Raw genomic sequence first — 16,681 nt, forward strand, 5'->3', positions numbered from 1 at the left:
GAGTATCTTGATTTAAACATGCCCTTTGATCCACTGAAGACTCCACCATCCAGCTGTTCATCATCTGATGTGGACCTGGATTCTGAGGAAGATACAAGTGATGATGTCTGAAGTTCATGCTGATTAAATGGACATGTTGATTTGATTCTGACAAAAACTTAGAGGCCCCAGTCTTCTGCCAATTTTTTTTTACCCTCTCCATTGGTTTTGCGCATATGTAAAGATTTAAGTTTCTTGTTTTTAGTGTTTAAGTTATTGGCCGAAGGCTGCCCTGTATATAAATTACCAATCATAATCATTCTTCTCTTGAGACGTCTCCACTTCCAACAGGCGTGGGTGTACATTTTATACTCTCTTTACAAAAATAAGTATTTAATTAAAAACAGCCCACACTGGACTCCATGAAGAAATTAAAACATGGTCTCTTCAGTCCAAAGTCATTTTCCCCATACCTCTCTTGATTAATATTATTTGTATAAGCCAGGGAAGATGCCATGTAAACAAATTCTGGTACTTCCGTGTTTCATTCCTGGGGTTTAAAAGTTAGACAATGTAGCAATAACACAAGGATCTCTTTACCTGAAGGAAATGATTCCTCTCACTGACGATCACTGTTGTAAATATGGAAAGTTGTGGAAGATTTCTCCTGTTTATATAAGGGAAAAAAGATTTAAAATGTGTATGTGTTAATGTTAGAAGTAGAATAGTTTTATTACTAGAAACAAGCCACTTGCTCTCAAACATCAACTATAATTCTTCTTTGTTCAAGTATTAACAAGTGAACTTTGATAGTTAGACTTTAACTCTTGCTGCCAAATTATTTTTAACTAATGCTGATTGCCATATTCTTTTTAACCCATTCATAACAAGTATTACATAAAGTTGATAAGTTTAGTGTAAATGAACATATAAACATGAAATTCTCAGTCTGATTGGAACCTACAGAATCAGATAGCCAGTCTTGTTCACTCATCTTCATTTCTTCCAGAGTTTCCCCCACTGTCACTGGGCATTCTGTTCTAAAGTGGTTGATAGTTCAAATGGGAACTATCTAGAGTGGAATTCTTGAACCACCTCCTTATTCAGTCTTCCCAGTGACTTTGCTGACCTTCCTCTGCTTGGTACACTGTCTTCAGTCTTCTTCAGAGCTTCCATACTCAAAACAGTGGCTCCTAGAGTACAAATTTTACTGCATTGAATGATGAATGCCTGCGTAAAACCATCATGGGAACTTTGTTGACAAAATTCTTCCTATTTTTTGCACCCTGGATAGAATACTAATCACACGATCCAGTTCATGAATATGTAAATAATCCAAGATAAACATCATGAAACTTTGCATTTTCCTGCAAAGTGCTGCCACCTACTGACTAAAGTTGCAAATAGCACAAAGCTGTAGAATTTGGCAGTGAAACAGATAAATTCTTTGGAAGTTTTACTTTGGTACACAGATTAAAAATCCACACCTAAATTACAACTAAATTTGTATATTGACAGACTGTAATTCTTTCTTATTACAGAATTTTCTATTAGCAACTCCAAAAAGATGGACTTCTAAAAAAAGCCAGAACCAAGAATCTCAGACAAAAATTTACAAAATAAAGGTTCAAGTGTGTAATTTGACTGTTCCAGGTAATAGTGTTAGAAAAGACGCATTTAAAAAGCTCCCACTCCCTCCACTACACATGGAGGTGTTTGCTGTATGCATCTAAAGCAACTTTGGTGAAAATATGTTATTAACTAAAGTACTAGAATCTTTCATATAGCATCCTCTGATATCAATCTATGGACAAACAATGTTTTATCCTTCTTCCTACAATTAAAATATTGATGGTTGTTGTATGTTAAAAACAGTTTACACCGTGTTACTGTAACAGATGTATATTTTACAACTGTTAATAAAACTAAGAAGGCCATGAAACAGTTTTCTTTAGAAAGTGTTTTTACATACGTATGAGGAAATGTGCAGTAATTTGTTTTTCCAGTTCACTTGTCTTTCTTTTACAGTTATTGTAAAAGCCATTGTTTTATTACTTATCAAATCTGACACTTGAAATAAATGGCTTCCCTCCAAATGTCAAGATTTATGCAATATTAATTATACAAAGAAAATAGCTGCAATTTGTTGCTGTGAAACAGGAAAGTCATGGCTTTCTCACATCAATAATAAAGCCTTTGCTGTTTTTTTGTCAATTTACTTTCAAGTTTTCACCATCGTTTAACTTATATTTTTGAAATTCATACACACAACTTATATTGGTACCAAAGTTCTCTCTTTATTAAAGGTGAACAGTGATGACCGCCACCAAATTAAAATGAAGTAGAGATAAATAGCAAGTTATTGGACAAAAATTTTAAACTATTGGTAAGACAACAGAAATCTAAGACTTAACACAAACTTTAACCAAGGTTCATATTAAAAATCAGTACTGTTTGAACTAATTCTTCTGCTGTTTGACTGAAAGTAGACGGTTAAAGATTCTTTACTGTAACCAGTCGAAGCCATATAATGCCTCTCCATGACTAGAAGAGAACACCCTTCATCAACTGTTGCCCACTGGCTTTGGTTTAAGAGAGAACTTAGGGGATCATGTTTTTTGTTCAACCAGCTCAGCTCAGTCGATGCAACCCTACAGTTAAACCAAATTACTCAACTGTTGAGTTGATAGATATATTGAGCTTATTAGAATTTGTTTCAAAGGTAATTGAAACACGATCCCTCAGAAAAATTACCTTTGACAAATATCAGCTGAAGAATTGGTGCTAAATATAGTGGTTCATATTAAACTATGCTTAAACATTTTCACTTCAAACCAACTATTGCAGGTTGTTGGCTTCATTAAACATTTAAAAAAACACTAGGAAATATTTGTAGTATTATTATAAATTAACGTTACGTTGTAATTCTTTGTAATTAGATCTCAACCCTTTCACTACCAGTTATTGTAAACAACACAAAGCTAGAAAAACAATTGTATTAACTGGAAATCTTGGGGTAACAAGGCTTAACTGGTGGGGAAAGAGTTGACAAAGGCTAACTTACTACAAATACCTCCTAGATATCACACTGCAACATACATTACAAGGATTGTAGATAACAGACGCACTCGTACGGTTAAACGAATGATTAAAACATAAGAATTTCGGCCAAAAACTTAAAACATTCTACTAACGAAACACTTAAAACACACTCATAAAGTTTCCTAGTTTTGAGCTAAAAGGATAAATTAATGGACTAATCTATCTTTTCTCCTAACAACAAAAATTGGATCTGGTGCCTAAAGACACTAGTCTTCTACTGAATATTTCTCTTCTCGCTTTCCACGTTTTCTTCCCATGCGTAAACCCTTGTTCCCTTCCGAGATAGGATTTTCCTGCTGAAACACAAACTGAAATCAATGGTAGTAACAGCTAAGTTATTTTAAACAAATTTATATGATGTGTGAAGTTGTAGTTTAAAGCTGAAAATACAAAGTTTATAAAACCTTGTGTGAGATATGCCTGAAGCCTTTTGTCTTTCTTTAAACCAATATTATCTATACATTTAAAACAGTAAATAAAAATCACTAAATACTTAACTACTCTTATCCTCATGGTGAAATTTTCACATCTTTAACTATAATACAGAAACACACTGATATTATAATGAAACAGTTCTTTTGAGAATCAACACCTGTGACAAGTAATAACAGAAAGTATACAAGTAATAATACACTAGAGCCATTTTTGTATTTATAAACACCAGCAAATGACATCTCTGCTGTTATAACTGTATTTAAAGATAACTCACCACAGTCTTAGACAGTGAAGGAAAATCGTTTTCAGACTCTAGCAAGAAACTACGCTTTGTTGAATTCTCTGTCCCAAAAGTATCTTCTACTGGGCTTGGGTGAGAAAAGTAATAATACAAGTTAGTCCATTATATCATCTAAAGGTCATGTCTGGAAATAAGACTGCACAGATTAAAATCTGTATGATAAAAGTAACCACTACAACTAGATAATCATAGACAACACTTTAAACCTAATTGCCAAACACTACCAAAACAAATCTTTAAAACAATCAAAATCCATTAGTAATCAAATTTTTATCCTATGTACAATCTATCTTCCAAATCTCTAAACAGCAAGTCTAAACATTACAATTTCAGTAATGTTGTTAGAAAAAAGAAAAAAAAAAAAGGGAGGGGAGCATGGGGTAGTCCATCCACTATGAAGACATCTGTGGCCACACACATTGAGCTCCTGCTCTAATTGTTCTCAAACAAAACTTTATAGTAACTAAATGTATGCACATGATAATTCTGCAAACTTTAAAATTGAACAAGTTCCTTTTGACTATCCTCACCCAAGAATTGCCCTACATTTTAAAACATTTATGCACCAAAATAGTTAATGATTGATAACTTTATTAGTTTCAGGTTCACCAATAAACACACGTGTCACAACATTTTTTTTAAAAGTTCCCTAAAATAAGGTGTAACAAGCAAAAAAATTAAATAAGCAGACCCTGTTTGTACTTGTGCTAGAGGTCCATCACTAGATGGAATGCATCACCCCTACAGTCAACTCTGACTATTCTCAAACAATGGGATTTTTGTTTGTTTTGAATTTTGCATAAAGCTACATCAGGGCTATGTTAGCTATTCCTAATTTAGCAGTGTTAGCTGGAAGGAAGGCAGCTAGTCATCACCACCCATCTTGGGCTATTCCTTTTACCAGTGAATAATGATATTGACAGTCACATTATAAAGCCACAACGGTTAAAAGGTCGAACATGTCTGGTGTAGTGAAGATTCAAACCAGCGACCCTCAGATGACGAATCAAGGGACAGCAAGTTTTTTTGAGGGATGTGGGAACTCTAACAGGGTGTAACCCACAGATTCATAGTCTAACAACTGGACTGATGTCCACCTTTAATGACACAGAACAAACCAGTAAATCCAGAGAGTTAACAGTGAACAAACTTTTTTTTCACAGTAACATCACCAGCTTCAGTTTCTAGATGCATTTTAGTGTCTATGAAGTTAACATGAAAACATTCTGTTTACACATTAATCAGTGTTAAGAAGCCTTTTATTCAGAACATGATTTTAATTTAACAATCAACTAAAGAAACAAAGTGCCGCTATACCATTAAATACAAAGTTTCTAATTTAACACTGCTTGTTTGACAGAATGGTATGGACACAACAGTACATAAATGTGTTGCTATTAGAAAGAGTAAACTTCATTTATACATTTCATTAATCTACAAACATTTTATTTTTAACAAAATGGCTAAAGCCATGTAACATAGCATACATCTATACAAAGATAGCCAAACACTCATTCCACCAACCTGTTAGCACAGGTTTGGTCCCTGGAACCAACTTCAATTATTTTGTGCTTTTTAGTTTTCATATTGTAACTTCTAATACAATAAGTGAATGTTCACAAAATATGACAGATTATCAGTAAACATTACAAGGCTTTCATATACAAGTTTTTATTCATGAAGTCATAAGATTTAAGTAATGTTTTCCTTATGCCTTTATTTTTCCATGTTACCCATCCAACGTGTAAAGGAATTTTCATTTTAAAATTAAGAATACTTGTGCTTCAGAAAAATGTTTACATTACACTTGTGAAAAGTTTATAATGTTTATAATGTCCTCAGTCTTAAACATTTAAAAAAAAACATTTTCACAAAATTCTCCATATGGGCTCAGTTTAACTGATCTTTTAACCAATATATAAAATTAATAAATATAAATTATGCTTTTTCAATTCTACAATTACTACAGATAACACAAACTTGTATTCAGACTAATTTCAGTTGTATACATAAAAGCTAATAAAACTTGCTTCACACCTTCCATATGTAAAATTCCTTAATAACCAATGAGAAGTTACTACCAAGTACAAATGTTATAACTAGAAGAGATAAATGGTTGGTTAACTTCTATTTTGTGTTCTATGTTTTAAGGAAAAAAAGAACTTATCTGTAAAAAGCAATAATATATATACATATATAATGCATTATAACAAATGTGATTTTTACAAAATACTGGCCCACTAAAACACAACCAAGAAGTCATTTTGTACAGACTAAAGGTTAATTTTGTATTCTTGGATACAATAAAGAGTCACGTGTACTACATCACTAACTTCTATCTCAGACAGAAATGACTAGATTGTGAATACAGTACAAATAAATAAATACATATACATGTATAATGTTATGACATTTAAACTATTCAGATTAAATAGCTGTTTTAAATTATAATCTAGTGATTCTTGAAAGATATAAACCATAACTTATATTTACTTCCAATTTATGGTGGTTATGAGATCTGTCACATCTATCAAACACACAGATTACAATTTGATAGTGAAAATAAGAGAAAATAGAACATTTTTTCTGAACAACATAAAGATTATGTGACATTTGAAAATTTTCTCATATATTGACTTGTCAATATTTTGAAAAAAATTGAGAAAATCATTAAATGAAAAGGGATAAATGAACATGCCACCACATTTTGTCATTTCTATAATGAAATAACTAGACTCATGTAAAGGAACATAATGTATACAAATATTTCATTTTGTGGTCAGTGGTCCAATACTTTATATTTCAGTTAGTTTGCTGTTGTCTACAGAGAAATCCTCAGAAGAACTGTCTTTGTGATGGTGATAAAGATAATCACAAAGACTAACAATTACTAGTAAGAACAATATGTTGGTTTGTGGACTGATGAACTTTATACATCACTGGAATAAGAATTTTACATTGTAGAATGTGACTGTTCTTCTTACTAATATGTTTTAAGGCCATTGGAAAGAAGAACTAATGCTGAGAACTGAAATGAATATACTTAGTTCTTTAACTTCTTGACTGCCATGTATTTCAGCTGCTACAATACAACTCTAATGCTTCATTTTGTAACTTTTTCATGATGCCATTTTGGATTGAAAGTGAAACAGTTTGTAAGTAGGTCAAATGCATGTATGGTGCTGACATCTAGCATTGACGTTACGTATTATTGAGAACAAATTAACTCCTCCGTGGCACTGTGTTACCGATCGGCTTGGACGAGTTCTCTAGTCTACAGCACTGAACAGGTTAAGAAAAGTCTGGATAAGGCTATAAATTGTAAGCCTTAATAATAGACTACTAATCAAAAGGTAACTAGCTAATAATTGGACTTGTGATAGTGTATACATGCAGGTCACCTAACATTCAATTATCAACTTACAACTGCCACAACATTACTATACCTATATAAAAAACATCCCAATAACACCATGGCAACAACTCAAACACTCGAAGTTATTGGTTAGATTCTTTAAGAATATTTTTATTATACTTTTCAGGGTGGTGTACGTTACCTTACTGTAATCTGTTGTTGTCTCTAAGGTTATAAGATTCATGTAAGACACTGCTGACCTTGACCATACCTGATACTCTTGATTACATGTACAAAGGCTTTTTTTTGTTTTTTCTTCTTTAAATAACAAATGACCTTTAATTTAAGGTTCAAGTTTGTGTTTTCATTCAGTTAACTTTTACAGCTTCTTTGATTACATCTCCAATGGCAGCGAGACATTTACAAGATATGTATTGTCTGGATCTATCTTGAAACTTCCCCTAAGTAGAACCACACACACTCTCTAGATTGTCAAAAATAAAGAACATTCAAAACCAAAGACATCTCCCATTTATAACCAAGAAATGAAAGTTGTATGGTTTTCTCTAACCCTAGTAACCTAAAAAAAAACAACTTAACAAATCACTCATCACGTTTATATTTTACAAGTCCATCTTTACAAGGTAACTTACCTTGGATATCCATGTAGAAATGGACAGGTAACACCTTTAAAGCAAGAGCTATCTTCCCAGAAACGACAGGTAATCTGAGACAGGTCATGGGAAAATCTGCAGTCTTTACGGAGACAGTTTCCTTCAAGATAAAACGTACAGGGTCGTTTCTGAGACAAAACTCCTGCAATGAAAGAATCATTTAACAGAACAAGATGTATAGTAAAAACCAAATTCACCTAAAAGCAGTATCTGCTATGACCATTATTAAGTCAGTATCACACATGCTATTATGTAATCTAATAAAAATCATTAGGCCTAATAATAATTTGTTCACACTGCACTGGTAACCAAGTTTAACATCACAATTTTACAAAGTTCAAAACTTACATGTATTAGATAAAAAAGACCATAACCTAGTGATGAATCAAAACAGTTCAGTCTTACATTTTCTGTCTATAGGTGAACTCATTCTTACAACCTTTACAAACACCCAGTCTTACATGTGTCTACAGTGAACTCACTCTTACAACCCTTACAAACACCTAGCAAAGAATAAACCAGAATATTTAACATGTACTTTATTTATCTTAACAAAATAAAAGTATTAGAATATTTAGTTATTGGTAAATGAAAATAACATGTATGGATGGAAGTAAACATATTGTTTAATCCACCTATTGTTCACATAGACTAAACCATCTACACTTTAAACAGAGGATAAAATCACATTACTTGTTTTCTAACAAACCAAACCTAAATTTCTAATAATAAAATGTTACTTTATTGTAAACCACCCATGAAAGTAGTTTTCTAAAGATAACTAAATGAAAGGTGTAACAATGAAAGCTGAGATTCTATTCAAACTATTAAAGGAAATGGTAGTCAAACTTCAGGTTTTATGAAACTATTGAACTCAATGACAAACCTGTATTTTGTAGTTTATAGTCCAATGAAAAATTACAGTGATTTCTTGTTTATCATAAGAAAAAAACAAAACAAAACTTTCACTGTTGAGCACTACTAATACAACTTCATTTAAACAATAATCTTAAGACTCTCACTAGATTTTGGTTTCTTTCGTCGAGGTATTTGTTCTCCAAAAGGGCTACTGTCCCTTATCCATTCTTCTTCCAAGTGAGATGAAAAGAAAACATTTTCTGCAGGTAGGAAGGTGACAGGAGGGTAAGAGGTATTGTCCAGATCCTACAAAGGAAACCAGAAGTGTTTATTTTTGCTGATATAATAGCTGTTGTTAATCACGCTTAAAACAAATTATTGGTTAAACAGCAATTATATCCAACTTGCAGATGCAATTTAAAGACCTGTGCACAGGTAGACCAGTTAATATATGAAGAATTCAGAAGCAAAAGACATCAAGTTGTGCCTTATTTAGTTCAGAGTAACAAGCATACTGGTAAAACAACATTGAGCATGCACAAACAATAAGCAGAAAAAGGCTTCGTGTAAGGACTAGTTTATATCATGTTTATGACACTTATCGTAATAGTTTTATAGCTGTTGCAGCCTTTGCTTTCATGAGAAAGTCTCTGAATGGTTGGGAGTTATAACATCGTCCATTTGACTGCATACACATCTTGTGTGTTATAATACTGCTCAAAACTGAGGAGCTCAGGTTTGGTCTGAACTTGCTTTTGTTATTAGTCACTAAACTAAATATCCTTTTACTGTCAGCATTAAAATGGAAGATTGTAAGAATTCCAAGTATAACCCTACACATGATGTCATACTTCTGTTTGCCATTTCCATCCTTAACTGTAGACAGCTGAACCCAAAACTTGTCAACATTCAACTGAAGGACAGTTTCTGAGAAAGTATCAATTTAATAGTTCAAATATTGCCCTTCCAACTTGTCAATAGTGTCATGCTCAAGTGTATTGACAAGGACAGGATACCTGTCTGTGAAGAAGCATAGAGAAGAGAAATCTTTTGCTGACTTTCAGTTTTGGATCAGCAACCTCTGCGTGAATAAGAAATTCATCATTTGGAGGGAAATGTTTCCTCATTTGTAGCTGCAATATAGTATTTCTTGACACTGGTGTAGAAGCTGATCAGGTCCAGGCCCTTTTCATATTTAACAATGTATTCCTTGGCAGCATTTCCATAGAAACTGCCTCATCAGATTTGTGTAAGGATTTATTGTTGTAGCCAAGTTCAATAACGTTGCCTTCAAGATATTCTTGCTTGATGTATCTGAAAAGTATATTTTTAACTTGTGTAATCAGAGTTCTATGCATAATGTGTATGCAAGGTTCTTCCTCTTTGCAATATCAAATTGGCTTGCTCAAATAGAGGAATTATAGACTGAAAAAAAAGACAAAATAAGTTCATTTTGTTGTCCACAAAAACTGTTAACTTATCTAACTTGATCTGCACATAACTTTGCTTGGTTACTTCCTTGATAGCTTTTGTTTTCTTCTCTTTCATTGATTGTCTCTTCTTTAGTTCAAGGTCAAACTGCCTAAACATATATTGAGTTATATCAAATGTGTCTTTGTCTGCTTTTGGAGACTGTTGTCTTATGTCTCTGTGTGGCTGAGAGGATATCCTGACTGTCAAAGTCTTGCTGCCTGACTGAGCTGCACATTAAGATCCTTTTGAATCTAGTTCTTCCTTTTCACAGTGAATATACTTCTTCAATGGCTTCCACATGCCCAATATTCTGTTGAGGCACACCCCAAGTGATAGCCATCTTGTGTTAAAAAGTTGCAGAATTTTTCTTGTTTCTTTGTCATACAATCCTTGAAACTCTTTGAAATGTTGTTTTCTGCTAGCACTTTTGTCCAAAAAATAGTAGATATCTATCAATATATCAGAAACTGGGCAGGGCAATTCTCTGGAAGCTTTCTGGGGCAGCAACATTCATAAAGTGCCAAGCACAGCCCATGAAGTAAATGCTAGGTTGTCGTCTTGAGATATGTCCTATCACACCTTTACCTATACCAGATATAACTGAGGCATTGTCTGAAGAAATACTAAGACAGTTTTCCCATGAAATTTTCCTCTTTGTCAGTTCGTGGTCCAAAAGCTTGAAAATATTCTCTCCTGTTGAAGCTTCTTTCCATTATATCAGAGTCTGGGAACATTTTTCTGAATAGATGTCCTGCATGATCAGCTACAGCTTGGGGTAAATTGAGCAATGAAGAAATGCGTGAACATCACTTCTGCATTTATGGTTTCATATTCTGAATTCTTAGTCATAAGTGTCGTTATCTGCATCATTTTTGTCTTTGCCTCAGCCTTTTGTTGGTGAGATGCTGATTTTGTATATCTGGAACAATCGTTTATCCCACCATGCATCACAGAAAAATCGATGCGACAAACTACAAAATGCATGATTCACTGACTTTTGATGCAATAGACGGATATTTTGCACTATACTCTTTCCTAAATTTTTGATTCACAGTTTCAGTCCTTTTATATTTGCCAAAACAAGACAATCTGGTGAATGAGGCCTCTTTTCCATCTTGTGAATGATCGCATTGGTGTTTCTATGCCGTTTAGAAAACAAGAAATACCCATCTACGCAAGCACTGATTGGCTGACAAGCATTGATAACATAACTATGGATTCCCCCACATACCCAGTATGGAGAAGCACCACACTCAAACTATTGGTAGACATCGGAGATACAAATATTTTTTATTATTTCAAGCACAAACATGATTTTCGCAAGTAGCCATTTGGGCTGTGTCTTATTTATTATCAAAATTTATTTGTATCTCACTAGAAATTTCATTTCACCCCCTTGGGGAACAATTTATCACTTTATTGTATAGGCCTATATACTATATAATAATTTGGGAGTTGCAACAAGTCGTAATATTTGTCTGTTTGAGCATATAGTCGTAATGTATACACCAAAATCGTAATGGTTGGCATCTCTGTAGCAAGAATATTAGTTGAGGAAATGTGGAAATTTGAGAAAAGTACTTGTCACAATACGAAAAAGTGGAAATTTGAAATTTATTTAAACTAGCAGAAAAACAGCCCCATAGACATCTGTTTATGCTGGTATTTACTGAGTTATATTAATATCCTTTAAAACAAAAACTAAAAAACCTGAATGTCTTTTTTCTCATAGCAAAGCCACATCAGGCTATCTGCTCAGCCCACCGAGGGGAATCGAACCCCTGATTTTAGCGTTGTAAATCCAGAGACATACCACTGTACTAGCAGGGGGCCAACCTGAATGTCTTCTAAAAATAGGAATTTTCTGGGAAGCAATTCACAGGAAGGTGTTTAGATTGTACTGATACAATTTTTTTGTAACATTAAAAACAGTAATCTTTAATCCAAAAAGGTTTTTAACAATACATTTTTAGTAATACATTTACAAATTACATCAAAAAATATAATCAAACCCTCACATACAGTTCTAGTGAAGTAATGTCCTTTAGTTCAAACTGTGTTCTGTCATAAAGAAATAGTTCTTGCACGTACTGTAGTTACTTTATAATTCTCTGTATCTTGAATGCCAAACGTGTGAAATATTTTTTATAGATTTCAGTGTGTGGCAACATTCAACAGATGGTGCCACACTTTCAATGACATACATACACAAGTTTATTAGATTAAGATATTTTCTTTTCATATTAAAACAAAAACTTAAGATATTAAATGTTGAATTATAAACTGTTTCGATGCCAAGTTGGATACCAAAGTAATCTAATGTTTGGATGTAACTATGAGATAATTTGACCTATACATATCTAGAGAATTAAATATTTAGTTATATTAATAGCTACTTTTGTACTCATTAATAGAAGGATTTACAACTATAAGACTAATTTAACAGCTGTTACTGTAGGCCTCACTTAATGATTAACTAGGTAAGGGCTGAACTTAGTGTAATGGTTTACATTTCTATTAACTGTGAAACATGTTTACAGATATAAACAAACATTTATATCTACTTAGAGTGGAACACAAATCACACACTAATATGGCTATTTTGTAACTGTACTGGCATTTCATACAAGATGAAAAAAATCACTTGAGTAACCCACACAAAGAAATAAGCACCTCCCTATATATTCATAGTAGTTTTTACAAATACAACATTTATGGTATTTTTCATAAACTCACACCTATAGTTTTGTTTGTTTGTATGTTACATACTTTGATGGCTTTCACAACTGAACTGGTAATCTGTGAAATGCAAACATTTCTATGTATTTTAAATATAAAACTTTCAAAGTATTTTTCTGATCCTTATCAATTATAAAACGTTCAACACAGACACTATCCACAAAATAAAAATAGCCTCACTGTTAAACACAGAAACTGAAGTCCATTACTTTAACCATTTTATAAAATATAATAGCCTCACTCTAAAATCATGTTTACATTTCTTTCAGTGAAGTACACAGATGCTTTTCCTTTAAAAATATCTTACAGATACTAGATCTTGTGTTCCACACTTACCTGTAGTTCCACTGTATACAGTTCTTTACTTTTGTAATCTAAGTTCCCCATGTCCCAGTACTGTGCAAGATCCTGGTAATTTTCACCCATGTTGCTATAAAAGCCATCAAAAGGTGGGTAAACAGATGCAGAACCTTCTTCACAGCAAACCCCACTTTTGGTATTCTCTAAATCTTCAAATGATAAATAATCTTGGAAAAGGTTTTGTTCCTTCAATTCAATGACGTCCCCCCATCTCTCTTTAACACGAGTGATATCTCGCAGCAGTTCCTCCTCTTCTGCTTCTAGTTCTTCACGTAACAAGTTCAAGTCCGTCTTCTCAAAGACCATGTCTTTGTCCGATACCTGAAGCATCTTTGAATCATGTGGGGCTTCAGTGACCTCGTAAACCCAGGTCGTCTTCTCGTGGTCATTGGTACTCCATTTCCATGAGACATCAGTGCAATTCCACTGATCTTCTTCAAAGACACTAAACAATGAGTTACTACCTGATGCCAGAGAGTAACCATCAACATCATCCTGGAGTTTATCTTCCCACAATCCATAATAATCACTTGCCTCTGTATTCGTTCCCTTATCTTCATATAAATCAGTTGTCCTAGAAAAAGAACTAGACACTTGGCTCTTTTCTTCTTCTGTGAGTGAACTGGAACCAGAACCAGTTTCATCAAGATTAAAGGCACCAGTTAAAGACACAAGTTCTTCACATGAGGATGAAACTGTGCGCTTCCTCCGTCCAATATGCCGAGTATGATCATTCTCCTTAAGCTTTTCATTATTATCCAGCTTATCATTAAAGTCACTGGAGCCAAGCAACTGGTTGGCCTGAGTCTCGTCTATATTGTTTGGGTCAACAACAAACTCTGGGGACTCTCCATCTTGTTTTACAGTTAATGTAACAATTTCTGTGTCGTCACTGTTCTCAGAATCAAAAGACTCTTCTCTTATAGGCTGAAAGTGGGTTCTAGGTGAGGTGAGGAGATTTTCCTCTTCCTCCACATTAACTTCATACTTTGAGAAACCTGTGTATGCATCATTATAATACTCTCCCACCTGATCATCATCTTGGTTTTTCTTTTTGTATGAGGGAACAACTTCCACAAACTTACTCTCTCCTTTATGATGCGTAAGAGTAGTACAGTAATGGAAGTCTTGTTGTCCACGACAGTCATCTTTTTTCCAGTCCAAATTCTGCTCTGTCAAGTTACCAAAGGAAAAGTTATTTTCAGTTTTATCTTCTCCTTTATTACTGCTACAGAACACACTAAAAGTTTTGTTGGTAGAGAGAAAGGGAAGCCAGCAATCACCACCAGAATGTTCGAGTGGCTGAGTGACATGTTCTGGTATATCTTTCCATAAGTGTACTTTGCTTCCAACAAAGCTTATCACAGGGCTTTCTTCCCTGGAATCATTCTCAGAAGATGACATTAAAATTTCATCATCATCTTCTAAGCTTGAAGAAATTACATCTGGATGAAGTGACAGCATGTCGTCAAAATCTCTGTCATCCTCGTGAACATTATCCTCATCTTTGCCGAAAACAAAAGAACCTTTTGGAAAGTACTGGATGTGTTCCAAGAGAGCAGGTGACTGGTAACCTTCAGGGTAACAGGTAGTCTTCCCTAGACCAATTCCAGATGCAAGTAAACCAGAAATGATACCAGCAGCAAGATTACGACGAAGAGAAGTAAGGGCAAATGGGGAAGAGTTTCCATTCAAACTCAAGGTTTTCAAATCATCATAACCAGCAGACCAAACTGAATATCCTTGAATTGGATTCAGATTTTTATTTTCTGTGTAATTTTCAGTTTGAAACTTAGTTGAGTTTGCAAACATTGAAGTTAACATTTTCAGTGAGAACTCAACTTCTTGTGGACTGGTTTTCAAATCCAGGTTCTCATTTGGAGGAAGATCATCAGTCTTTCCCCAAATAGCTGCAACACTCTCATTAAACTTGTTTACAAGATTATCTACCAGTTTCTTATCCAATGATTCTTCTGAGAGAATATCTCCAGGACCAAGAGCAAATTTCCAGTGCTCCCAAGTGAATGGACTATCTGCCTTGTAGTCTGGATCATGCAACAATTTTTTTGGAGTAGTCTTTAAAAATATCTTTTCCACTTGTTCAGAGTCTAACATTTGAATATTTTCTTTATCTTCCAGTATTAACAAATCATCAGCTTCTGAAGATGCTACCTTTGGGCAATCATCCTCTTTGGACTTCTTTTCCAAGCTATTGGTCATTGTATCTGAAGCCAAGTGTGATTCTAGGTGAAGGGAAAGATTTGCTTGAATATTTGACAGGACATTAAAAGGTGAATGTTTAATAGTGAAAGGTACACGAGAACAACTAGACTTCATCTTAGGGACAACAAAAGAAGGCTTCCAAGTTTCTAAATCACCAGTAACATTAGGTTCTTCTTTGACAGCCTTAGAGCCAGTGACTTCTTTTCCTACGTTAAATATATTCTGCCACTGACTCTCTTTATCTTCATCTCTGGCACGATCCTCCTGCTTCATCATCTTGTGTCCCTCTTCCATATTCAAAATACTTTGTTGTAACTTATGAATAGCAGTTTGATAAACATGTTGAGTAATTCTGTTGTCATTACACACGCACTTTGATGAGTTTTTTCTGTCTTGCTGAGGGCACAGCTTGGTCAGTGGTTCAGGTTTGCCACTTAGAGAAGAAAATGCAGCAAAGAACCTAGAGAAAAACAAAGAGGTCAAAAGATATTCTACACATGCCATCCAAAATCAACAATTAAGTTATCCAGCTGGTACTGGTTAATGAATTCATGTAGCAATATTAACACACCATAATTTACTCTGAATTACAGGCAAAAAAATAAAGCTCAATCACAAAAGTCCTTATCAAAATTTGGATTAATTATCATTTAAATTATTTTGAAGTTTAAAGTAGACCTTAAAACAAATGTTAACATAGCCTTCTTCAGATACAGCAGGTGTTTTCTCAACTGGAACAGACATTATGACTTCTACAGCTAGGTATTTATAAATCCTGAAGGTTTTGAAAAATTACTCAAGTAAAACCTAATCTCAAAGCATTTACTATTTTGAGACTAACTTTAATATACTGATCACAATTTTAAAACATGAAAGTGCTTAGTAACCAGAGGAATGATAAAATAACAGATACCTGGACTATTACTTTCTGTGAATACATAAACTCATTCTTATATATTTAAACCATCATACATGCTGTTCCACACCAATAAAAAAATCTAGATGTTGAAAAACATTATTTATAACAATTCATACATGTAACATCCTTCATTCAGATAGTGATTGGTGCTTAGTTTACCTTCATAAGAAAGCAGGAAAAAATGTCTTGCAATTCTTTGTTTCTAAGTATTGCACAAGGAAGTTGGTATTTAAAAAAAATGTTTGCAGCAAACAGTAATTGTT

General features: G+C 33.8%; 2 protein-coding genes across 15 annotated transcripts in view; one reads left to right on the plus strand and one right to left on the minus strand.

Annotated features, from left to right (window-relative positions):
- LOC143257337 (fibroblast growth factor receptor 3-like) overlaps window positions 1-3,498 on the plus strand; it is a 55,211-nt gene extending 51,713 nt beyond the window's left edge. For all 3 annotated transcript variants that reach the window (XM_076515855.1, XM_076515856.1, XM_076515857.1), the window contains one exon: window positions 1-3,498. In XM_076515855.1, coding sequence (XP_076371970.1) covers window positions 1-111 — 111 coding nt within the window. In that variant the 3' untranslated portion in view covers window positions 112-3,498.
- The window catches only part of LOC143257336 (uncharacterized), a 26,563-nt gene continuing 12,138 nt past the window's right edge, over window positions 2,257-16,681 (minus strand). For 4 of the 12 annotated variants that reach the window (XM_076515842.1, XM_076515841.1, XM_076515852.1 and 1 more), the window contains 6 exons: window positions 13,253-15,959; window positions 8,869-9,010; window positions 7,826-7,988; window positions 5,342-5,413; window positions 3,791-3,884; window positions 2,257-3,377 (listed from right to left, as the gene is read on the minus strand). In XM_076515842.1, coding sequence (XP_076371957.1) covers window positions 3,288-3,377; window positions 3,791-3,884; window positions 5,342-5,413; window positions 7,826-7,988; window positions 8,869-9,010; window positions 13,253-15,959 — 3,268 coding nt within the window. In that variant the 3' untranslated portion in view covers window positions 2,257-3,287. The remainder of the gene's footprint in view (window positions 3,378-3,790; window positions 3,885-5,341; window positions 5,414-7,825; window positions 7,989-8,868; window positions 9,011-13,252; window positions 15,960-16,681) is intronic. The other 8 variants (XM_076515847.1, XM_076515846.1, XM_076515853.1 and 5 more) reach the window with 3 other exon arrangements.

Source organism: Tachypleus tridentatus, chromosome 7 (genome assembly GCF_004210375.1).
Source record: "Tachypleus tridentatus isolate NWPU-2018 chromosome 7, ASM421037v1, whole genome shotgun sequence".
Taxonomy (NCBI): Eukaryota; Metazoa; Arthropoda; class Merostomata; order Xiphosura; family Limulidae; genus Tachypleus; species Tachypleus tridentatus.